At 38.4% G+C, this 27607-nt stretch overlaps 1 protein-coding gene across 1 annotated transcript in view; it reads right to left on the bottom strand.

The window, feature by feature from the left end:
- Nucleotides 1-27607, bottom strand: part of FBXL17 (F-box and leucine rich repeat protein 17) — a 246722-nt gene that overhangs the window by 83632 nt on the left and 135483 nt on the right. The window contains exon 7 of the mRNA XM_053474435.1: nt 7169-7245. Within this exon, the coding sequence (XP_053330410.1) occupies nt 7169-7245 (77 nt within the window). The remainder of the gene's footprint in view (nt 1-7168; nt 7246-27607) is intronic.

Here is a 27607-nt window from a genome sequence, read left to right as displayed (position 1 = left end):
CTAGCAAAGGTGGCTACTCAGGAAGCCTAACGAGACATAGCCTTACAGCTCTACAGTGTGTTTCTCCCAAAGAGGAGGAGGCTGGCTAATAGATTTCTGCAAAAACTGATATAAACGTTCCTTTAAAGTGTCATCGATCAAGCTGATAAACTAGTCTTCTATACATTCCCAGATATCCACAATAGCAAATAAAAATCTCCAGTAACGCCAAAAGGGATTTAAAACCAAAGAAGCACACGTAAACTTTAATCAATACTCTTAACATGTACAGGTGGACTTCGTGACTTAGGGCAGCTGTAATCAGCATGATATAAAGTGTACAGAAAAAAAATCCACACGATCCCATCAGACTGTGACACTGGTGTAATAATTGAGAATATAATTCTTGTAGCTATAAAGTACATTTCATTGCAGCTAACATAGATATTCTATCCTGTGGGATTTACGGACAGTGAATTACATTTTAACGGACAGTGTTCTACAAAAAGGGCTGTGTACTAATTTCACCACGGAGGATTTACTGATACAAGTGTCTACAGTTTCTCGCCACCCACCGCTTGACTTGGTCCCCGTGCTAATTAAGCTAATCTGGAAGAAAAGAGCGTGTATTGAATATAGCCCCATTTCATCAATAAATGTACAATGTACATAGACTAAAATAGGTGAGGAAGAAAGCCGGCTAAATTACACAAGGAGATGCATTATGTGCAGACATAAGAGGCACTGCATTTAAACGAAATTATTCATGTTCTGCCTTTATTCTCACTGCCCTTCATCTTGAAAGGTAATAGAATAAGAAAAAAATATTTTGAGAAAAGCACAACAAGTTCCACTAAGCCGAGACGTAAATGACAAGTAATGTACGTAACGTAATTATTCAAAAAAATGTCCCTAGGCTTCGTATTTAATTTAAACGTGAAAATATATAACTTACAAATATCCTTTTTCATAAGATACACTGGTCTCTCTGATCATGAAATCGTGTGTTGAGGATCCCCAAGGTCCTCCGGAAGGAAAAAAAGATATTGTCGCCCTCCTTGGACTCCAGCAGCGATCACAGCAATGCTATTAAAAAATAAACTGGCTCGCTTAGACTAATTTATTGAAGGGCATATTAACCACCTTTCTCTGCATGTGTGTCGGGAAACATGAAAGTAATCAGGCTCATAGAATTCATAGATATATATATATATATCAAGATATATCAAGAAATTTGAGAGTTAGATACGTAAAACAAATAAGATTTAGTTAACTAAAAACTACAGAGTAAAGCAGCTTTTGGAACATCAAAGGACATTCTAGTGATGGACCACTCCTTGTCTCTCTTAATTATGGGTCTCGTGGGTTATGGGTTGCTTTATTTTCAGTAGATTTGGAACAATCATTGTAAAAATTCAAAGATGGCAGCTCCCTGTTGCTAAACAAGCAAAGAATCAGTGCATGTCCATCAAAGCAGCTATCGGAATCATAAATATTACGCATTCTGTCACACTATATGGCCATTTATATTGCTTATCCTGCCACTGCCAATTTTGGCCAGTCCTATCTAATCCCAACATGGTTGTATTTTTTGCCATGGAGCTGAATCAGTGGGTCTGCGTAGCCTTAACCTACTGAAGCAGAATCAGTGGGACCGCATTGCCCTTTAACTCATTAAAGCTGAATCAGTGGGACTGCACCGTTTCCAGCAGCTACAGCAACGTTTGCCGATGGATATTTTTTGTTTTATATGTAAATTAATTCATTAGAATGGTTACCACCCCCCCCCCCCGAGCTATTTGCCTTGGAGGAAATGCTTTTCATCAAACACATCTTCTTTGAAGCTATACTCCAGAGTTGTCTGGTGTGAAAGTTCCAGGCACCAAAAGAGACCCCTGCACAGAAAACCTTTCTACTAATCATTTGCTGCGGGGCTGGACTGAGGATGAGCCTGGCACTTTAAGGCCAGTGGTCGCCAAATGCCAGGTGGAGAAGCCTAGTTGCGTAAGATGAAGGTCAGGGCACTACACAACCTTCTTAAACTGTATAATATACTACGCAGCCTTCATACAAAGGGTTAATGATAACTATTCTGTTAGAATTGTCTTCTGCACTGCACCTGTCAAGTTTTGCATTTGAAATATAAGCAAACCATGTGCATATAGTTTGCTGTATAGCACATTCACGGTTAATACTATTGCCCTCTTGTGCTTTGACGCTACTTATGATGATAAAATATTAATGTTACAGATGTTAGCACAGTAGGTGTCAGGGTGAACGCCATTCAGCAGCCCCACGACTGCAGACACTTTTCTCAATTAAGGAGAGAATAACTGAATCATAACGCATAACAAGAACAGAATCAAACAAAACCCTTTTTATACAAAGGGACTAAATGGATTATACAGAAATTGTTGGTGCTTGGGCATTCAGAACCCTTACTAGTTATTGTAAGGGAGACATTGATTTTATTTTCATATGTGCATATTTAACCCAAATTGTCCAAAGATCATTGATTAGGCTCTATACTGTATTGTATTTGGTATATAAAGACCAATAATATTCCATGGACGTTAGAAAGAAAGTATTAAAAGAGTATTAAGAAAGTGTTAGGAGCTCTCCATAACACATATGGGAAGGAGGCAAGAAATATGTTATTAAAAAGTACCAATGAGGCCTGTGCTTAAAGTGTCCTTCCTCAATGTGGAAAGAGGTTTTGTGGTCAGGTTCTGGCGAAAATCCTCAAAATCAACCTGCCGCCTCATGCTTAAACCCTATAGTAAAGTGTGGGGTTGGGATGCTCCTTATGAACGAGGGTAGTTGTGTGTTAGGATGGGGGCTGGCCAAGATCTAACCCAGGACAGCACCCCAGGCACTCCTCACTACTTATGCCTGCAGGCGCTGTCCTCTCTGCTGAGTGCTGGGATAAGATGTCATGCTATAGCATTCTACGGAGGCCGTGTTGATTAGGCAGATATGTCCACTGTGTAAACAGGCCTGTTAAAAGAGAGATATCTGGCTCCATCACCCAAATGGTACATTGATATACTTTGGAGAGCTATACTGTCCAATAGGAGTTAACCTGTAGGAAAAGCCAAGATACCTCAGCCTAGATTTACACCAGTAACATAGAATGTTTCCTTTCAGAATAACATTCTTTTTTCCAAACTTGAGATTTTGTTATGATAATTTTAAATGTGACAATGTGCTGTTTTCCTGTATACAGTCCTCAAAAAAAAAAGATGGCAGAGAGATGGTGAGAGCCAACCTTGGTGGAGTGTGGGGACCTCATCGACAAGAAGAACGATGACTGCTTATATAGTTCTATATGCTAGTCTACAAGCACCACAAGAAAAGAGCTAACACTAAACACTAAGTTTAGTGTTCTATTGTAGTCAGTTTAGAGACTTCACCTAACCACCTAAAATAGAAACAGTAGAAACCACGCACTCAAAGAACAGGCTCATTTGCAGCGGGAAAATGCCAAACATCAGAGTTTTAAATATGGCGGTTATGCATCCAGGACAGGTGGAAGCCTGAAGACCAATTTTGGACCATAGATTCCAACCACCAATCAGAGAATAAAAAGGTTTGCCAATCGCTGCATAGCCCCAATTAGTAATAACCTTTACCGAATTCAGCAGTTAAATTACTAATGCCTGGTGTGAGAAGCTTTTTTTTTACTGTCTGATAGCATCCTGCTACTAGATATCTCCTATTCCACAAGTGACTAAGAATAAGATGATGTTACTTTACAGCCAGCTTCTTAAATGTTTCTTAGTCTCCCTCTAAGCTTATGGAAAGAAATGTTCAGAAAATGGCAAAATACATGTTTTGTTAACATTTGACTACTAACCTCTCACCCCAAAATGTGATTCTAGGATGATAATAAGGCTAATCAGGGTGAATAGTTAGAATGAGAAGCCAACTTTGCCACGTTTTAATTCAAAAAGGGTTTTTGATTTTGTATTAGATTCAGATCTACCTACCAAACTATGTACAGGAAAAAAAACCACGAAGATATATGACTCTTTCCTTACACAACCTGTTAAATATTGCTTTATCTAGAACAAATTCTAAAACTTTTATGCGGGGAAACTCACAGCAGTAATGAAAACAAAACAAAGAGACAGACGGTAGTAAATGTGTGTATTATAAAGAACATTTTTGATTAAAGGTATTAATAAGGAAAGTGAAATATACAAAAACAAGAGCGCCTGATATATGTCATATAGAACAAGGAATAAAAAATACAATAAAATGTGCTGCAAATAAGATAATAAAAATGAAAAATTCAGCAAATGCTTGATTTTAAAAGTCTTGCTGCAGTGCTTTACTTTATGATCCCTGTATACTTGTAAAAATTTTATATACAATGTGAGCGGGATCTCTTTGGGCTCAATTATTGTATAGCAAATGTCATCTTTGTGTGTGTTGAAAAGCCAGTAATGTGATAAATAATATGGTACAGGGAATCTGTCAGCCCCAGACCTGACAACAGCAGCCAACCGCATATAACCTTCCGTTTTGAGTTAAAGGAAGCACTGCTGCCCCCTGGTGGCTGAAGGGAATTGGATGTCTAACGTGCATTAATATATTTGGCTTATAGTCCTTTAAATGCACAATAGTTCAGCGCTTTAGCAAACAAGTCCTGGATTCAAGATGTTAATCCATGCTGGCAGCAACAAATATCACATTACCCCTCTGCGTTATGGCATTTCTCACTTAGCAGAGTTTTCAGGCCAATTTGACGCACACAGAAATGGAGAGGCTGAATCATAACAACAGGAAAGAAAGGAGAACTTTCAGAAGTCCTTTATTTAAGTCCCATTAAAAAATGCAGCAGTCAAATGGGTATCAAGCACCTTTATATATTATTATTATATTATTATTAATATAGATTATGATTACATGTACTGTTTAAACAATAATGATCATTTTTCAACAGTGCCACCACTGCTTTGAATTCTCGTCTTGTTCTCCAATTCACTTTTGACCACATGAAAATTTGGATTGGAGTAAGAATCTGGTCCCATGCGAATTGAGCTCCCTCTGAATCAATGGAATTCAGCTTAGGATATTGCCAGCCGAGTGGGATTGCAGAAGAAACTCGCTGGGGTTGGCCATTATATTGCTTTATTCCTTAAATATAAAGTCTTAAAGTCTTAAAGTAAATCGAACATGGCATGTTTCAATTCACTTGCAAACTCAAAATTGAACCCTAAAGGGTCCAGATCTAAAAATATAACATGTAATCGTGTGACTTGCAGTATTTTTTTCCCAAATACTCCCCACAAAAAAGACGGCATGCGATCTCCATGCTAGAACAATGGCAGTGATTTATTCAGAAATCCCTTTAATTGTTACAGGAAATTTTCTGCTCATTTTGCCCAAAATGAATTTGCAGGTTGACAGATGGCCGTGTGAACTACAAAATGAAATCCATTCCTGTCATTCTGCCGTAGCTGCAGAATCACAAATATAAATGGCGGACTTTGAACCAAGCCAAATAATTACTAAAACCTTGGCAACTTAACGTGAAAAAATGTAACAAATACGAGAGGTTTTAAACCATCATGCCCAAGAACCATCAAAATATGCATTTAGGTGAACTTTACTGCTGCTATGTATCAGTCCTGTAATAGCCATCCACACAATCATTCTGTATCAGTCTTCAAAAGAAAAGAGAAAGTCAGGGTTGTCAGTTTCTTGGTGATTTAGACTGAGCCATTCATGATAAAGAGGCAATGTTTGCCTATTAGATTAGATTAAAATGAAAGAGCTAGAACAGATAAAATAAACTGATATGCTGCTTTCTTAAAACAACATCTGTAATGTCGTGTAATGTGATCGTAGTAATACAAAAATGGCGGGAATTCTTTACAGTTCTTGAGGCATTCAATGTTTTAGTTGAAAGATTGCCTGGCCTAGCTCTCCAGCTGTACTTCATCCACCAATTCCGTGATTGTAAGGCAACATCTTCAAGATAAGTCAAAAGGTTTTCATGAGTAATTTTAACCTTCTGAACAACATAAAACCATGAAGTATGAGATGTGACTAGACAAAATGTCTTGTTCTTGTTATCGGGGATCTTTATCAAAATACACTAAGCCTGCCTTGAGGTGCTTTAAAGTTTCGAATGATACATGACAGGCGATAAATATGTGTTATGCACGTTATGAATGCAAAGGTCCACTTGAAATCCGCACTTCCTGTCCCAGAGCAGCGCACATAAAAGTTAAAGCCAGGAAGTTTCCTTTGCTACTAAATATCAAAAGCCTGGGGAATGACTGAACTCCAGAACTGGAGCAGAACATTCGAAAGACAGATATCCAAGGCTGCCGGTGAGCCGCATCCTTTTTCCAAAGCCATATGTCTTCACGTGAGCGTAATTCATGTGACACACACTCTCCCGGCAGCTAAGATCATGTCAGCTCTCTCACCAGTCTTCGGTAAATGATCCGTTCTTCCCCCCCTTGAAGTCAGCAACTTCTCATCTGCTGACTATTTCAATTCAGACACTGTCTCCAGCTAGTTTTACATGTCTAATGCAATTATACTAAAAGAATGGAAAGAAAATAAAACCACAAAAATACAAAACGAAGCCAAAGGATTAATCCAGGTTACTGATTGAAAATACTTGGAATGTTTTGCCTTTTTCAGTTACAGACTTGGTGACTTCAGAACGCCTCGAGTAATGATCTGCATTATGTCTAATCTTGCCCTTGTCATGAAGACTTCATGACACATTTCTGTGTGGCATGGTGCCAGTTGGCTCAATACCGCTCGTATTTCCAACACTTCCCAAGTCTTTACCCCCGCCAGTTATCCCAGGCTAAAACAACCCAATCTGTTAAGGCGGCACAAGACACAACGCATTAATTCTAACTGACAGCTTGGTGTAAGACGGAAAGAAGGGCTAAATATATTTTCCGTTTTCATTTCAATTTCTCACTCTTTTTAAAGTGGTAATGACTGCATATTTTTCCGAAGGAAAAGAGTCGGAGCAACAAGAAATGTTGATATATAAGACGAAGCTTCACCTGAGTCAGTAGGCAAGCTGTCTTGGGTAGGTCAGTGATTAGTAAATACGTTAAACTCTTAACGTACATCATGCTCTTTAGGCAGTTCATAAGTGAAAGGCTGGGTCCCAGCAGCTGTAGACACTTTATAGCAAACGGTCACTTACCGTCATCCGTGATCTTGCACGTTACCAGATAAAGCTCTTTCAGATTCCAGCCTTCCTTGGCAATGACTTCTACACATCTGCAAAAAAAGAAGACAGGATTGTGTGATTATGATTATATATTGTAGAAAAGAACAATAACGATGTCGCTAAATCACACACACGCTCTGGCTTTTGAGAGAAAACTGTGGTTTATTACACGGATAGCCTCCTGTATTTTTATCAATAGCACAATGAAGATAAGAGACTCCACAGTATATTTTCATATAACTTAAGAAAAAGGATTCTAGACGAATGGCAGAATAGGTTTCTGCTCCAATGCTTGGTGAAAATTAATTCCTGATGTTGTACTTATCATTGTAGGTAAAGATCTTTTTTTTTTCCCAAACTAATTGAAATAAGAAGTTTGAACTTAAAATGTCTATATTTCCTACTGAACATTACATTAACCCCTTCTTTACTGAGGGTATTTTGGGCCCAAAAACCTGAGACTTTTCCCCAGCATTTTCACATTGACCATGATTATCCCATGATTTAATGTTTTTTGCACCCACACAAATTATTTTAAGGACAGATAGAGCTTTCTCTAGATAACATTTTAGATGTATAGTCCAACATTTAGTATAAATAATACATTCAAATAATGAACTTTTGGGGGGAAACAAAGCACTTTTTCTAATATTTTACTATGAAAAGAGTCCCCAAAACCAGTTCAGTTGACCAAAATACCACAAAATATATAATAAAAGTGTCTTGATTTTTAAAATATCCAATATGTGTAGGTTTTTTTAATGGGTTTAGGAAGTTACGGGACACAAAACAGAACATTCTTGTTCCCTTTTCCAAACTTGAAATTGTAATATTTTATTTCCTGAAGCCTATGTCTCATTCTGGACTGTTTAGCAGCCAACCAGCTTAAAATATCCCCACAAAAGCATATCTTTTTGGAGAGAAGAGAACCCAGGGTATTTCAGAGTTAACTGTCAATACACTATAAAAGCACAGTTTCGATAACAAAAAATACATTTTCACGGTATACAGGCCATTTGCATTTCTTGTGCACCCACTTTTGGGGGCCCTAACTCCCATCACCTTTATCATCATCAACCTTCTTTTTTTTTAAATATATATATATTACATGTGAGTGTAGAGTATTTTTTATTATTCGTATTATTTGTGTATTTTTTGTGTGTAAAGTTTATTGATTTTATTGGGAGGGGGCTCTAACAAAGTCAAACCGACACTTAATACAAACAACAGAAAGCTGGAGACCTCCGAGGGAGCCAATAAAAGATGAAACTTATTTATTGTCCAGAATCCATCACATTAATACGCAGGAGCAGGGCTACACAGCCCACGCGGGAGACAAGATGAAAACCACCTGACGCGTTTTGCGCTGAACCTGTGCATAGGAACTCAGGTGTGAGGCAGTCCCGTGCACTGGGAACCGCCGGGTAGCGGTGTCCACAGGAGCGCACATGGCTGCTTTCTTCATGATGTTCCATGACTTTTTTGGGCCACTTTTTCCATGACAGCATGGGGTGGCATGAAGGCTGAAGACTGATAAACCTTATCAGAGAGGTTTGAAAATCTGCGCACATAGCAACTACTTTAATAAGCCCAACAGTTTCCAGGCCCCTATAAAGTTAAATGCTGGTTCGTAGAGGTGCTCCCCTCCCACTGATGGCTGAAATTGGCCTCTGAATTCTACATACATTTGTTGAGTTCTGGATTCCATAGTTTCTAGCCCTGCGCGGTTACAAGTTAGATATAATAGCAGATGATTATTCAATTGTGCTTCATGGACCTATAAATATATGCAAATATAGAATGACCATATATTGCACACTCCTCATCATTTCAGGTGTCCAAAACATAGCACCTGTGTTAGGGGTTATGACCAGAGGTGGGGTGTTAGATACAGTAGGCAGGGTTGGAGGTCCGGTCACACTTGCAGAGCTCATCGTTGCATGGTGGACCTGAGGGATCGTCAATAGAGGAACGTGCTGCAATCAGAGGATTTCCCAAAGCAGCCTATGATTCACACAGCCTGCAAAAGTGGGACAGTGATGCAGGACAGAACCCAAAAAACAGGACACTTGGGAGGTATGATACTGCTATTGTTAAATGTCACATTTAAACGGCAATGGATAATTTTAAACAGGAAGATGAGAAAAGTACCATGTACCGGGTGATATATACCAATTATTAAATGAGACTGATGACTGATGTCTGTAGTAACCAATGTGCGTTGTGTCATTTTATTCTCCAGCTCGAACTAAATATTACTGACAATGTGACAAAATCAAGCACAGCCAAATAGCATAGCAAAGATGAATGAATGATGAATCCTCGAACAAAATACTGTGTAATCTGGAGCTCTACCAACTCTGATCCAGACATCTGTAAGCAAACTTAGCGGGGGATCAGAGCTGCCCTGGAATCTGCGTTGCCTTAAGCCAGGCATACTGTCTAGCAGATAAATTGTCAGAGCTAAGAGTATCGCTAGTAAGTGCAGACGGGATTTCCAGGAGCCTGGCTGTCAGGTTTGCAGAAGAAAAAGCTGTATTTACGTCCTGCGGCTGAGTCTCTCAGTTGATTGGTTTTATTAGGCTGTGCTCATTTCTTAAGGCTTCCGGTGTCCTGATTCTGATGCGCCCATAGAAAAGACCCCATAAATAAATATATATATATTTAATATATTAACTCCTTGGGGCAGAGCTGCCAATAACTGCAGTCCATTCTCAAAATGCATTAATATCTGTATTTTAATATTAGCTCTCCAAGCCGTCTACTGAATACAATATTTCCCCACTAAATACTACTGGACATATTCCGTAAAGACAATAAACGTGCACTCAAATTTTATTTAGAAGTTAAATCTTTCGGGAAATCCCTGTTTCTAAAGGAAAAAGCAAACACCTAGCGCTTTGCAGATTCAGTGTAACATATTATTTTCTGTATGCACGGTAAACGCTATCCAAATAATTCTGCCAGCTAATTAACATCATTAATGGGCAGAACAGGTTCTGTAATGGACTGGAAACGTTAGTATTGTGGTGAAAAGGTATATTTCGTAAGGGACGGGGTAAAACGAGTAAACAAAATGTGGGTAGTACAGTGCAGTATAATACGTGGGCATCTGATGGGGCATTGCAATAAAAAAAACGTGATGGCACAGGTGCTGGAATTAAATAAGAGGGTCAAACAAAAAGGGTCCCGAGGCCATAATACCACCAATAGGGAAAAGGCATAGTGACGCGGAAGAGAAGAAGCTGCAGTATAAATGAGCCAGTTATGAAGGATTTCTCTGATCTCAGCACCCTGGAGAATCCAATTGGGGTATGCGTCACCGGTAATGAAGCTGCAACTCCCTGTCTGCCGACGTCCGACTATGCCCAGGTTAGGTGTGCATGTGAAGAATCTTTGCAGTCCTGGTGGAGCTTTCTACAAACCCAAGTCCCAGATCTTGTATCACCCCAATAACGCCTGGGCTAAGCATCATTTATTTAAATAACAACGGGAAGCTACCTGTTGACTATCTCTGCATTAACATTTTAGAAGCATGGCAGTAAAGCCGCAAGAAACGTTATAGCTGGCATGAGGATGAGCAGGTTTGAAAGACTTGCCTTTGGCAAAGCAGGAAACACTTCTAAAATGCAACATTATATAATCCTCTTTATTTGTAGATTTCAATTCTCCTTGCTTTCCACACGGGCGGAAATTAAACTTGCTATTCAAAACTGAATTCCCTCTTGCACAAAGTAATTTCTATAGCAAATGAGTGCTGTATCATGTCTATTGTATGGATACGTGGGCCCATTTTATACCTTCTGCTCAGTTTTCAACTTATTACAGAACTGCTCGCGAGTCAGGAGGGAACTCGGCGTCACATAGACAGATGCATACTCGATCAGCGAGAAAATCAAGCAACAATGTATTCGCTTCCTCTCGCTAGCAAATGCTGCTAACCGATATGTTTCTGATTAAGGCACTGGCAGTATTGGTCATATAGACGGTTTTTTGAAGCGACAGTTCCTTTTCTGGGGAATTACTTGCTTCTTTCTCTTATACACCCCATGATAACTAACTACTTACTAAAAATCCGAATGGTTAAATATTTTTACAATAAATAAATCACATTTAACAATATAAATGCCAACAATACTAATAACCGGACTAATGTCTTGGTTACTGGACTGAAGGAGATGAGACATTCCATGAGTGGAACGCTCAGTATCTCCATCCAGCCAAGAGTCCTCTGTATGTACTGGGAAGTGGATACACTAAAATTTCCATGTTGGTATGAACAGGCACATTAAATTCTATGAACGTCTAAACAGGTCATAAAAAGTATTTGTAAATGCTTGCCCCTTAGCCACACTCCTAAATATAACGGGTCCCTCTTAGGGTACTCAAAAAAGAAAAGGTATTTGCTGTTCTATGACCCATTATTGACTTAGAACTGCTTATCTTCCTTATGTGTCTCAAATTATATCCATTGTCTTTTAATTAAAATTACATTTTTAAAACTCCTTCTGGAAACTAACTTAACCCCTTAATGACAAAGCCCGTACACGTACAGGATCAAAATGCATTGTTTTCAAGGGGTTAAACTTGCCAACTGTGGTCTTCAATCTCAAATCATATCTCAAAAAACACATAGGCGGTATGTATAATGGGTATTAAGCATAACTGGTACATCTTCACTTGATTTCAATACAAAATAGAATGGAATATACATTTTTGCTATGAAATTTACTTTTGCAACAACTATTCTTTCTTTCTTTCTTTCTTTTTTATTTACCATATTAAACAACCATCACTGGTGGTGGTAGCTCTAGCTCTAGTTAAATCCAAAAACAAGTGGAGATCATCCTTATCTTTGTAGAAACCGACATCAGTAAAATCTTACGAACATACCAATAATTGCACACCATGATATGGAAGGTGCCCTCGATCAGCAGGGCAGCCCCTACCTGGAGTGCCAATGGAGGGGGGCTCTGTATATTTCTTTTTACTAGGTTGCTTCAGCCCCGGAGGTAAGTGTTGGCAGATGCACATATGAACATTTGATCCAATGTTATGACGACAGCCCATCCTGCTTGGTAAGGTATGCATTATTGAAAACCTGTCTAATTTAAATTATAAATACATTCAATTTCCATTTTCATTTTCTAATTAGTCTGGCTGCAAATTTTAATGCTGATGATATTGAATTATCTAAATCTTTTTACAACATTCAGTCAAACCGCATGATTGATTGATACATTTTCCTTCTGGTATAATATGGATATTCCACCAGAATGAAAAGTTATAGATGTCAAAGAAAGAGCCAAGGAAAGTGGAGGCTTTTGAAGGACGAGACCTCGGGTTCTCAGCTCTGAAACTTTTCTGTTTCTCTCGCTCCTCTACATCGGATTAACATACTTTTAAGCAGCCCATGCTTAGAGCAAAGTTCACGAACAGCATGAATTTCAAATTCTTGTGTTGTTCCCGTTGTAACCTCCATGTGTCAAGATTGTGATTAACACTGAAGTTGTATCTTCAAAGTGTTTCCAAGCTGCTTTGAGGGATAGTAGGTAGTTCGGGATAGGTCTTTATGCAGAATTACAAGTATTCCAGGCACCATGAGCTGAATGACACTGCTGCATGATGATTTACTCAACAATTACTTAGCAGAAGAAACTCCCATATTGACTCCACTGCCTTTATGTATCGCGACAAGTGATTAACTGTATCATACTACACAAAGTAACGTTATAAGAAACAAATACAGCTTTACATAAAGGTAGCCCAAGACATAAAACCCCCGCGGTTTACATATTGCAACCATGCTGAAAGGGTTAAGTTATGCCAGAAAATATCTTACCACGTTCATCTTTGGACACATTTAAGAAGTAAGGGCTCCATAATCGTTATTGATGGTTCCTAACTAACCTGGCTTCCTAAAATATAGGTTTCTACATTATTCTCATCTGTTCTTTAAACATCTGTCAACTTGTAGTGTAACAATCCATGATGGATGCTTGACATATATATATATATATATATATACATATATATATATACACATACATATACATATATATACATACACATATACATAGACATACATACATGTAACTTGCCTTTTCCTTTCATTTTTTTTAAATTAAAATATGTAATTATGGGCAACGCAGACATTTCTGCGATTGCCCCGGTGGCCATTAAAAAATAATTAATTCAGTATATGTAAAAAAAAAAAAAAAAAAAAAAAGTCTCACGCCTGCTGCTGTCCAGTAATATTTTTTAACCACACCACTTTCTACTTTTTTGTTCTTCTTCTTAATGGCAATTGGTCTTTAATTGCATTGTGAATAATACATTTCGAGTTACTGCATAAGCAGACAGGCACATTTCTTCTCATTAATGTTTCTTACACGTGCAGCCTCATTAAATGTACTTTTCATTTAATATTTCTTTTTTTTACATTTTATTTCACAACACAACTGTATTGCGACCCCTCTTTTGTCTCGTTATGTGCCATAGGTGGTGTCATGGTGCCAACCACGTGCACTTACATCCGGAGCGTAAAAAAGGTAGATAAACGCACCTATAGCGGGACATTTCCACAGCAGACAAGAACACATCACTGATAATGGGTTCTGAGCCGAGCTAGTTGTCAAGTTATTTTCTTACGGGAAATATAACACAGGCAAAACACACTATTCATGTTTAATTATCCTTTTTAACATACAACTGACTTTAAATTGCTATAAAACAATGCTAGTCTATGGTAAAGAACTGTGTAACCGGCCATAAATGTCCGAGTCTATGAACGTGACACACAAGTAATATGTCTATTCCAGCTACACTACTCCGGGCATCATGCTAAAAAGTTCTCTGACTTACAGACGGTGGAAAGGTTAATGGAATAAAGGAATGTCGGCTTCCAAACTATCAAAAGAATTCAAGAGAAGCTTGAATGATGGAAAATAATTGTATGTAGAGCAGGGAATTTTTTTTTCATGTTTTTTTGTTGTCTATCAGTCAGATGTTTGGAACATGGCATCAGTGGCAATTGAAAGGAACTAATGAGGAAAAATGACTATGGAGCTTGCAAAAGTAGTGGTCCTAAGAGACCTTGTTACTGTTTGTGATGCACTTCAGGGCAATGTGAAGCTAATTGGACCTGCCATGCGCTGGTTATCAGCCTTCACTTTAAAGACCTGCGCTTCAATCACCTTGGAGGTGTGAAAAGGAATCGCACCATCAGAGACATTAAATTACTGCCTGATGAAATTCGAAATTAACATTTGAATGTGCTTTGCATGTGTATATATTTATGGATTGTTTCGCAATTTGCCGGCACATCAAAGGATAAGTGAGGCACAGAGTTTGGTTGCCCACATGGCTGAGCTAAGGAATGGAGGTTTCGTGTCCCAAAGAGCTAACAGTCTCAACATTGTTAGAGATACCGGGTCTTACAGCCTGGCGCTGCAGACGGAGAGATAGGATCTTACATCAGAAATCTTTGGCATCTGCTGCCTTATACCACGGCACTGTAAGCAGAGAAGTAATATGATGTCATATCTGCACAGCTTTATTACTCTGAGCTGTCAGGGCTGGAAAATGCTGCCTTAGGACCAAAATACATTCACTGGTAACAAACAGGATAGAATGATTTTTCGGTATATTCTGGCTGCCACCATGAATGGGATATAATTGAACTGACACTATTTTACGATTTATTAATGATAATTCATTCAGAAGGATACCTGGGACATATCTTCCTTAAAGTTTAATGTAAATGTACAAGAATACAATAAAAGTACAATGTAGCAACATATACAAAATCAAACTGAAATGTAGCATATTCTTAAAAAAATGCCAGTAAACTGCAGCAAATAAATTTTTAGCCATCATAGTAGCTTAAAATCCTCAGCTTCTACTATATGACATAATAAATGTGTCTTCTTCTCGTACAGCCCACCCCACTTACAATTATAAAGGACATTGTGTTGATCCTAGTTTAAAATAATCTGTATCACTGCAACTCTTGTCCCTGGTACTAAAACTAAATGCCATTATATACGTTCCAAAATCATCTTTGTGACATTATAAAATATTAAATTACCTACATTTATCTTAAAATCACGGCATGATTTCAGGCCATGGTTGGGGTGCCACAGTTAACCCCTCAAAAAGCAGGTCCATTAGGCACATGCTTAGCGAATCAGACCCTACATGGGCTAGCCATTAGCTACAACTTCCATAAATCCCAAACAGCAAACCGGCTGTCTGCAGGCTCAATTAGGATCATGGGAGTTGTAGTTTATCTACATTTTGGATATCCATAATATAACCATAGGAGAAAAGCAGAAAACCAACGAGCCACATCTCAATGATAATAATGTCCGGATGCCTTAACCACTACTCCTAAATATGCAAAATGTAAAAAAAATTAGCCTTAGAAATATGCATTCTCTTAGCTGATTCACGGATACATGTCATACAGAGGTGACTAATTCCAAATGAGAGTTCAGGGCTAAACCCCAGGAACATCTAAATGAAATACGCCAATTAGAATGACATCATTAGCGAGGGATGCTTCACTAATGCACGAAGCAGCATAACGAGAGCAGGGACATATTGGTCACACTCGGTATAATGCACAGAAGAGAAACACTGCCAGAACGCTGCCTTTTATCCATTAAACACCAAAAACACAACATTTGATGGCAGATAAGAACCATTCAGCCCATCAAGTCTTTGTATTTCTCTTGAGTCTCTTAATCAGTCTTCGGTCTTGACTTAGATTCAGGATAGCTTTTGTGCATGTTTAAATTTCATTACTATATTTGCCTCTACCATTTCTAATGGGAGGCTGTTCCACTTATCTACCTCCCTCAGAGTAAAGTTAAAATTAATTGCCTACTTGCCATCATGGGGCACAGACACAAAATACATAAATTACTCAGTTGGTGGACGTAATACAATCAGAGCAACATACATACTCTCATTAAAAGAATCTTTGTTTATTGCTAGTGGCATTCAGTTGACGCTATAGAAATGTATTTATTGTTCATGGGATTTTAAGAGAATGGTTTGGGTCTATTTCATTATAATAAATGTGCTCAAAGGTGATTATTAAATTAATAAAAAAAATAAAAATGTCGCTCATTATCTTAATATGATTTCATAATGACCAAGCAGAGGCATTTGAAGTAAAATTCAACATTATAATAAGTGGATAATTGCCGTAAAAAAAAAAAAAAAAAGGCATGGATTTATTGGCAACGTGCACGAGCTACGTCCTAGCCCCACACTGCCGGCTTTCAGCTTCAATATGGAACAATGACAATGATTACACTAATGCAACTTGAGTAGTCTCAAAAGTTTGAGGCAGCAAAAGAATGTATGTGCTGCGGGGAGGCTCATCCCCATGCGCGGCTTAATAATCTAGGAAGATGTAGCTTGCTTTAAGCGCCCTGCGTGACAGACATACTCGGAGCCTGTTTCGTGCTGTTAGAAATAATCCAGCAGGTGTGAATCGGAAAGGGATGCAGCCGACAGATCACGTCGCCAAATAAATAAAAAGTAAAAAAAACAAACAAACAAAAAAAAACATAAAAGGTAACATGGGTATAATTCTAGAGAATACAAGAAAATACCAATATTGGCAATTTCCTGTGGAATGTTTTATACAGAGCGAGCCCATGCAGAGACGCCTGTTAAAATGTGCATTATTGAACCAACTACCCCCCTGGGACACTAATTGCATGAATAATAACAGTAGTCGTAGAATATGTCATTATCGTTACTCGGCCAGTCCATATATATTGCAATCGTTTTTACGAATAACAGTGATTTGGATGCAGTAAAGCAGTGAGTCTTATCTATAATCACATTTCTAAATAATATTGTATTGCTATACAAAGAACTGCATGTATATGCCCCGGACTGCGTGCGTATGCATATAAATCTTGTGTATATATATATATATATATATATATATATATATATATATATCTTATAGATGCTCTGTGTGGCTCCGTCTTCTCTAGAAAGAAATATTTTCTCTACCTTCCCCTCCTAAGCAGAGCAAGAAAGTAGAAACGTTATTTGTTTTTACGTTGAGTGCATTGAGTGTATCTCAAATAGTAAATTTTCACACCTGGAAAAATAGCTCGTCTGTCATTTTATCAAAATAAAGCTTCATAAAGAGGATTCATTAGCATGCTGTGTAAAATTACGGTATTTTGTATTATTTATTTTGGGCGTTTCTTAGCTCCTGGGATTTCTTGATGGCTGACAAATTCTTAAAGCTCTCTCTCCTGGGACTTTTCTATTTTGTTTAATGTATTTGTGCCGGTATTTAAACCAGTTTCAAAACAAGCGGGGGTACTTAACATGTCGTGGATCCCTAGGGCACATCAGCAAAGCAAAATGAAATTTTTATAATTCCACCTGAACTAATATTTCTTCATTTTCTCCTTGGGGAGTTGCTGTGATGGCGTGTGCTGGCGTATGACATCATTCTTGTGTTGAACTACAGAGAGTACGTCATTTATAACTATTTGGTATGGTGTTGTCATGTCCTGGGGTGGGTTATTCCACAAACATGGCTGATGGGCTGAAGCTAGATTAACACAGAATATGGAGAAACCATGGCAGTTTATGTTAGCCTTGATCTGTGCTGTTTCAGCTCAAAGATACGGAGTGCTGGTTTCATGATGCATCAATTTATAGCATCACCGGGTCCAGAAGAAGACTGAGGCTGCTTCCTGTTAAGGGCTATCTAGAAAATCCCTGCTCCCACTTAAAATGAGAAGGATTTAGAAACATGAGTCAGAGGAGGGTTAAAGGAACAGAACCTGTTAAGGTGACTGGGAAAGTTGTATGGTTATGTGAGGGGTGTCGGGAATATTTAAGGAGAAGAGAGATTGGAATGGATTGAAAAGAATAGAAGGATTAAGGAGAATGAGGGGGAAAGCGGTAAAGAAAAAAGGGAGAAAGAAAGAGGGAACATTGGAGAGTGTATAGGAGAAAAAGGGGTTAAAGTGGGAGTAAGGAGCATGATCATTAGCCATCCCTGGGGTTCGCAGGTCACTAAAAGTGATACAGACTGAAGCCCTTGTGCATTGCACTGCTTTACATATCTGAAAACAATCAATTATTCCGCTGTACGGAAACAAGGAACAGAGCTCAGGAGATACAGCGCAGTCTCCAACGCTTAACTAACAGCTTGTGTACTAATCCCACTTGGACTTTATAGGGCTAAAGGTTGGTACAATTTGTGTGCCTGCAGGATACTGCTGGTTAGGACTATAATGCATTAAGTTATATCTCTGCCTGCTCCTAACCAATTTGGACATTGATGGTGTCCAGCGACTGTTTATGTCAGTGGAAAATAATTAAATCCAGAGCTGGTCAGAGCATTTTAACTTGCTGTTACTGAAGAGGGTAAGCGCTTGCTTTATAGAGAAAAGTAACAGGGCTGATTGAGCCAGAAGAGAGAGGCTGGTATGGCTCCCAAATGAATTCATCGTATTAAGTGAATCCAGCACAGTGTGTACACTTACAAACTTAGAAAAAAGCAATTTCATTTACTGGTATCATTTTAACAAGTGGCGCCTAGCAGAGATGACTTTAGAAACTGGATGGAAACTAATTATGAGTAAATGTATGCCTATACATCACTTTTGTTACTTAGCTTTACTCCTGGCGTCGTAACATTCTGCACTGTATACCATATGCACATTCAGTGGTTTTAAAAGGAGATACTTTAAAATAAGAAACAGTACAGTCATAGTGAAGTTTATCTGAAATAGAGAACTACATTCAACAGATTAATAAACCCACAGCCCTATAGAGGCCAAGCAGACAGATGTCCACCTCAGGACAGAGCGAGAACGAGCAGCTTAATGGGAGAGTTATAGGCACATCTAAGGTCCCACGATTTATGTGTCTTGAGCATCATATTTTTTAGGGGAGCCTTGAAAGGGAAGGTAAGGGCTTTAAGATACCCTCATCTATCATCAATACACCCATTTTCACCAAGTTTGTGCCACTTAACCAATTAGAGCTGTAACTCCGTGGGGGAAGAGTTCAGGGGGTGCAATTATACCCCTCTGTGTGATTCTGCTTCAAGAAGTTGGTGGACCTCTGACCCTGACCCAGATGTCAAGAGTGCTCTGTACCCAGTTACTCTCATAGTCCAATATATTCGAATGCCCATTTATAGTGTGTGAGGCCTTTTGCTTACAAGTGCATGAGGACAAAGGAAATACATTTAAAAAAACATGATCATATCCAATAACACAAACTAATGTTTTTAAACTATGTGCTGGATCTACAGGAGGAATATCTTATGTAGCAGATTCCTCACTTCTCAGGCAAGAAATATACTGATTTCACCTGAAAATTACACTGCTTTATATCTCTGCTGTACGTTGACATCCATCATCCATCAGACATCAGCTGGCTAAAATGAAGTTGACAGCTGCTCATCTTTCTAAGTACTGAAGCTCTAACTCACTCCCACTGTCAACAAGGCCGGCATTTTATGTGTCTGTTCGCCTTTCATTTGCAACACGCTGAAACATTTTTGGCATTTCAGAATGAACTGGTTATGGTTGTGTGATTATCTTTGGGCATATAGACCCTTTACTGATAGGGGTACTTTTCTATGTAAAATACGTTCAGGAGGTAGCACAGGATACATAGTTCAGCTAGGGCACCCTTGGGTTGACTCCACCTGTGGTACAGGCTACAAGTTGCTGGATGCGTTCACCTGGGATCTTTGTATGGATCTCAGGATTTTGTTTGGAACCACACAGTTCCTTATATGTGTACCCGGACTTATTTTTTAAATGCACGCAAATCTGTTTGTGTGGTGAGAACTCTATGGATGTCCCACTTAGCCGCCCTACTGCCCCACTTTTGCTGGCAGTGTGGATCATGGCTCTGGGAGCTGTAAAACCAATGGAGGTCTGTTGCATTTTTGCACATAGAGCGACTTACTAGACAAGCCACTGTTCACGATCTCCATTTTCATGGGACATCCTTAGAACCCCAGAACATTTGGCATTCCAGCTGTCGTGAATGACTCCAATGTGCTTAGCTGGTGTAATTATTACTGTGGCTCAGTATGGAAATAACGAAGACAAAACTTCTGAAAATCATCAGCTTGGAGCAGAGCACTTTTTGAGGCACGAGCCATGCTTTAATGACTTAACTCAGCAGGAGAAATTAGATGCTCACTTGACAGCCCATTTTGCCCTCTCTGATATTATAATATAAGGGGTTACACTAGATGTAGTTCTTCACATGAGTTATTCTAAATCTAAATGCTCCACACAGGCCTAGTGCCTCGAGAAGACATGATTATAACACTGTTCTCTCAAATAAACAAGATTTTTTTCCCTTCATGACTAATTCCATTTAGACATCTAAAGTGATTTTTTCTTTAATTACAAATTCTAATTTCGTTCTTGTAACATCATGTATATTGAATATGTTCAAAAGCAATCAGAAATGAGACATTTTACAAGCAAATTAACAAAAAAAGATTTCCTTTATCAGCTTATCATCCTTCAGCTACACCTTAATCATCTGATCAATGCCTGCGAAAGGACTGTGAACGCATCGTTTTGTAAACAGATTTCCTAATGAGATGATTGAATAGTAACCATATCAAAAGCAATTTAAGCCCCCAATAACCATACATTTGCCCTCAAATCCCAGAGTTTTACCCCATTCTTGGTGTTAGGATAAATGGGTTGCTTCCCAAGGCGGATTCCTCAGTGATTTTAACAGTCAATGAACAACTAAATATATATATATATATATATATATATATATATATATATATATACTCCTGATGCTGCCACCTTTAAAAACTCTTTCTTGTGTCAAAAAAAAAAACAAAATCAAAAAAACAGCAGCTCCGGGAAGGGGGAACCATGAGAATAATAATAATCAACAAAAACCAATAGAACATTATGTGAATATAACAAAATGACTCCATCAATAAACACTATATATGCTGCACTCACAAGTATGGGTCATTTTGAGGTTTGGAATAAGATGCATTGACAGTCTTCCAAATATGTTTCCTATAAGGCTGCCTACTGATATATGAGTCAGCAGCTACAGGTATGCGCACACAGTTGCATGCGCAGGCATTGGGAGCAAATGTTCACGTGAGATTATACCCTAAAGATGTTTACAGTCTCCACTAAATGGCAGTTCACTGTACTCTAGTCTAGCGGTTCCAAATCATTTTCATTATGAATAACCTTTAAAAAAAAAAAAAAAAACCTCCATGATGACAGCTGCTCATGAAGGCTGGCCATGTGGCAAACTTAACTGATTTGCCACTCCAGCAGCAGATCAAATGGCGATGTGTGCAACTTGCGCCTGCATATACCTGGCCACACATTACGTGAGCAGAAAAACGTAGCATGCGTGTGCACATATCTAGCTGCCAGCCGCATCGTGCAGCCATCGCCTTAAAGTGCTAGGACCTCCTGGACATCACCATTCTAGTCCAGTGTATATGTCCTTCCTGCAACTAAACGTGGGGGGAAAATGTAGCTATTAAAGCCTGTTAACTTCTTTAAGTGGTACGTAAAAACGGTTTAATGTTAAAGAGAAAGTCTCATGAGCATAAAATACAGTGCTGTATAAGGTCTATGGTAACAGAAATAGGACAAGTACAAATGACTAATACACAACTTTCTGGAAACATTATACAATGCCAAAACTAGAACTATTAAATCAAAAATCTGATCGTAATAATAAATATAATTTGGTTTGAGTTCCTCTTTAATGTGTTACCCTGCATAGATAAGTTAATTGTGATAAATATTTTTGGCGTGCCATAATTCTGGATACTTTCACGGCATCTGCGAGACCTTGATTTCCATCGATATGTTTATTTCCAAGGATGAAACCGATCACAGATCTCAGTGTACCAAATTGAGAAATGGAAAGTATATTTAAACTGCAGATTCAAACACATTACACTATTTGACACAGTATATTGAAACTATCTTAAAAGTGTCAATTAATTACATATAATTTATGCTTTATTCATGTTTTCAAAAGTAACTGAATATTTAAGAAATCATAATTCATGCTACAGACAACATTTGTACCTTTAAATCTACAATCTTCATGCAAAAAAATTATAATTCTGGTTAGATTATAATCAAAACCGAATTGCTATTAACAAAAAGTTTTGGATCATATGTATAATAACCCTTACATTGCAAAAATGATTCTAGTACTTGTTCTATAGAAATTATCTATCTACAGTATATTTCTATCTGGAACAGTAAGTCCTATGTGTGTATGGCATGTCAGATGTTCTAAAATGCAATAAATTCTAATATTGTGTCAGTTAATATAATGAAAATATTGTTGATCGTATCCATATGTAAGAATTACGCAAGGACAAGGCATTAAAGTGAAAAATGGACTTTAATATTAATCCTAACAGTGTTCTGGTACATTAAGTGTATCCGAATAAACACTGCACATCGTCCTCGATGCAGAATGCCACAGTCATCAGCAGTGGTAACTACACTTATTAAGTTACGTTAGCGAGAGTAAGCCCTTTAACAAAAGATAAAGCACAGATAAGGGACGATCTCAAAAAAAAAAAAAACTGCCACTATGGAAAACTTTGAGATAGGATATTTTATCACTGCCAATCATACATGCGCACAATGAAGATCAATTGCAAGCCGTGTATGTTAAAGAGGCCATTAATATTATTTGATTGTTATAGCTTCTCCGCTAGATTGGAGATTAGTAAACCTGCCTGTGCTCATAAGGAGTTTATCTATCGCTGGCCAAACTAATCAGGTTAGTTTTCTAACAAAAAAACACTGAAGATACTGCAGCAAAAAACAAATATTATTCTGTCAATTTTAACTATGCCTTTTCATGAGATTCATAATGTATAGTGAAGTCAGGGATTTCAAATGTTCAACTCTCCTGAATATTTCCAGTTTAGTGAATATGCTTTGATTATATAAAAGTCTTGTTTTTTCCATATGATTCAGATTAACCTGTTTTATATCGCAGGAATGCTTAACACACCATGCTGCCTGTTCACCTATGTGTGCAGTTTTTTTTTTTATATTTAAATTGGATTTTTTTAAAAAAATGGATTTTTTGCATTAAATGGTTGATTTAAATGCTAAATAATGTCAAAAATTTCAAAATTTTAATTTTAATTATGCAACAAGTTTTTCTCCATATTTACCTCCTCTCACATAACAAAGATTTTTCACTTTTCAGGTTACCAGTATGATGGGCTGGTTTCCTAAACGTAGGTTGCGGATTCGATATCTGGCCGGGAAAGGTGACAGTCACCTCCCCTCTTTCATGCAATGCTTCAATCTGCCACACACTCTTGACAGCATCTGAACCAAATAAGTTGGTCGCATCGGACCACAGGACATGGTTCCAGTAATCAATGTCCGTAGTCTGCTTGTCTTCAGCAAACTGTTTGAGGGCTTTCTTGTGCATCATCAAGAGGCTTCCTTCTGGGACGACAGCCATGCAGACCAATTTCATGCAGTGTATGGTCTGAGCACTGACAAGCTGACCCCCACCCCTTCAACCTCTGCAGCAGTGCTGGCAGCACTCATACGTCTCTTTCCCAAAGACAACCTCTGGATATGACTCTGAGCATGTGCACTCAACTGCTTTGGTCGACCATGGCAAGGCCTGTTCTGAGTGGAACCTGTCCTGTGAAACCACCTGAGACCTTGTAACACCAACGAGTCACATGACACCATGGAGGGGAATTGGCTAATTGGGCCCACTTTGGACATTTCCACTTAGGGGTGTACTCACCTTTGTCGCCAAGGTTTAGACATTAATGGCTGTGTGTTGAGTTATTTTGAGGGGACAGCAAACTTACACTGTTATACAGGCTGTACACTCACTACTTTACATTGTAGCAGAGTGTCACTTCCTCAGCGTGTGACATGAAAAGGGTGTACTCACTTTTGTGAGATACTGTACGTGTCTCCATTGGGATTTATGGTTCATTTTTAAAAGTTGTCTGTGCCTGAAAAGGTTTATCTTAATTATAAAAAAAATATAAATACATGTGTTATATATAAAGGTTTATATAAAGCCTGAAACATCTGATTATAGATTTACCTTCACTGCATTTTCATGAAGATATCATTAGGCACATTATTTGGAGAGTGGCAACCATAATGCAAATGGGACAATCTGCATAACCAGAATTATAAACTATGATCTTGAACCTTATCTTAATTGAACTTCACTTAATTAAATCTGTTATAAAGATATCAAGGAACATGTGGCTTCTCTAAATTAGCAAACGCTTTGGTTCAATAATAAACTGGAGCTAATATAATTGAAGAAAGGCTAATCTGCTACTAAGATCAGCAGAACAATAATATAATTAAATTTACAAAAGAGGTTCAAATGAAATGAAGATATATATAAATGTATCTTGTTGAATAATGTATTATTCATCAAGGGGGATAGATGTAAAACACAACGCAGGTATCTTGCACGCTGACCCCTATGATCTGATCATGTACCGATTGTGGCTAACGTTATTTTCCTGAAATGATCAGGTACTCTAATATGTTCACTCAATCTAGATGAAAAGAAGTGTACACCTTACTATGGAGAAAAGGCATTTATGAAACCAAACTGCAGGAACATTGCAGACATTAATGAAAAGCTAAAACCTGCAAAGAAAAGCTAAAACCTGCAAAGAAAAGCACATATAAAAGCAAGATATTGCGTTTATCTTTTTAACAACCATCAACCATCTCAACACTTACACCATCCAGGGGTGGGGCAGCAAGTGGAGTAATTGTCCGATGGTCTGTACCCAAAACTTTTTCTAAGTGATTTGTAGCAATTCTAGAGTCGCCACTGGCCCTCTTACTAAAGTCCATGATATTTTCCTGGCCCTTGCAGCAGCTGCCTGACATTGAACACTGTTGTTAAGTTCTATGTCAACAATTGTCTACCTACACCGGAGGCTCCTCACTGATAGAATCATCTAAATCCCTGTACTTTTAACTTGGGGCTCAACGCATTGTTAGGTGCTTCAGGGCTGAAGAACCTTGGGCATGTCATGGCAGACGTGACCCTACCAGTGCAGAACCAAAAAGCTGTTTGGGCTTAAAACCATCATCAAACAGCCCTGATAAACTCCAAAAATCATCATGTACTTTACATGGAGACACAAGCAATTTAATGATATATGGGAAGCCATTTCAGCGCACATCTGTAACATGCCTATTCACAAAACAGATGGTATATAAATAAATAAATTTAGCATAGAAATTGATTATAGGCTGCAAGACAGAGGAAACATTAACACTACAATCATTTTTTTGGAAAGTGTGGCTGCAAGTCAAAAGAGACAGATGGATATCTTTTAAACGTTACTACCCAATAAATAATACTCGCTGCTTATTTTATAAGTATAGTCACATTATTTGCAAGTTAATATGGCAGCCGTTCTGTAAGGTTCTGAAGCAAAATTTATCAGTGATAATTAAAGCCAGCAGCTTGACTACCACTTGATACTGATTTGTGATACGGAATGTTTAATATTTCAACTTGGAAGGAAATTAGTATAAGATGTGGAAAAGATACATTTCTATCTATTGTGCATTAACTCCTTAAATATGGCTTTTGGTCGGCACATGAAGACAATATATAAAAGACAATATTTATATTTTTATGTTAATCAGTGACATAGTGCCCTAGGTTGTATACACAGGCCATAGGTCGGATACATACATTGCTGCATATGTCACTGATAATCACTTAACTATTGGGGTGCCAATAGTACAGCGCATTGCTTCACCCAACTGTGAGGGTAAAGTGTTTTTTTTTTGTTGTTTTTCTTTTAACATGTCAAGTCTGAGCTTCACTGCGTTAATCAAAAGTCCCTGTGTGTTTAGTTTAATACCTGGTGATATTTTACAGGGCACTTTCTGCTGCACGTGGAGTAAAAAAAGGTTAAAGCAACATTGTGTTTTACAATTACTCTTCAAAAAGAAGGAAATGAGCAATTTTCAATTTGATTTTCCACTAACTCAGAACATAAACATTTGAAATGTTGCTGTCTGTTCTAAATAACACTAATGATGTGACAGTGAACATGGCCGTGCAGTGACAGTTATAGCGTGTATCCACCGGTTGCTCCAAGAGTAGATGCGTAGTATAAGAGTATTACGAGCGTAGTATAAGAGAATTACGAGCGTAGTATAAGAGCATTACGAGCGTAGTATAAGAGCATTACGAGTGTAGTATAAGAGTATTACGAGCGTAGTATAAGAGTATTACGAGCGTAGTATAAGAGCATTACGAGCGTAGTGTAAGAGTATTACGAGCGTAGTGTAAGAGTATTACGAGCGTAGTGTAAGAGTATTACGAGCGTAGTGTAAGAGTATTACGAGCGTAGTGTAAGAGTATTACGAGCGTAGTATAAGAGCATTACGAGCGTAGTATATGAGTATTACGAGCGTAGTGTAAGAGTATTACGAGCGTAGTGTAAGAGTATTACGAGCGTAGTGTAAGAGTATTACGAGCGTAGGTGTGCAATGCTAGCAGCTGAAGGAAATCGGTGGGCTTGTGGGATGCCTCAAAGCTTAACTTTCGCATTAAATTCTGGTGGCCAACAGGTCATCCCAGGACCATGCAAGACGTTGTGCTGCTTCGGTCCAAGGATCCCCCCATCAAAACCATGACAACATCCATTATGCTTTAACATGATGAATACATTCACTCTATCATGGTATCTCAAATAGCTTCTATCAGTGGGGTACAACGATTACAGTTATAAGGGGTCCGGCTGTCCTGGGGGGGCAGCTCAAGGATAAAAAGTCTCCCTCCGTTTTTCTCTAAAAGAAAAGGCTTGGCGGCAGCTCTTCCGAGCTTGTGAGCCCAAATACAGGGCCGCTAATTATAGGGGACAGAAAATGAACCCTCACTGGCAGAGGCGTTGCTAGCATCTCGCGGCACCTTGACGACACCTGCGCACCAGGACTGGACGTGATTTTCGGACGTGAGCCAAGAGCGGCAGGGTGACTGAAAAATGCTGAAAACAAAGTAAGGGGCATTCTGGGGGAAAAAATTACAATTTATAATGAGACCACAGCCCCCAAGCAGCTTTTCAGTGCCATCTTTGCAGATAAAAAAAAAAAATAAAAAAAACAGGATATGACTCCACATCAACAATACATGAAACGCCAGGGAACTAGTTTGTGCAAAAAAAAAAAATGCATTTATTTTTGCCACTTACTGCTGCCCTTGTCCTGGTGGAAAGAAACAATGTCTTATATGTTTCATGCCCTTAGGCCCTGATGTCAGGCTATGATTAAGCGCCTGAGGGAGCATCATTTTATCCATTGTTAGGCCCTGCCAATGTGTGTT

The sequence above is a fragment of the Spea bombifrons genome, chromosome 1 (assembly GCF_027358695.1).
Source record: "Spea bombifrons isolate aSpeBom1 chromosome 1, aSpeBom1.2.pri, whole genome shotgun sequence".
Classification (NCBI taxonomy): Eukaryota; Metazoa; Chordata; class Amphibia; order Anura; family Pelobatidae; genus Spea; species Spea bombifrons.
Note: the sequence above shows the minus strand (reverse complement) of the source record. Positions and strands in the feature narration are given on the sequence as shown.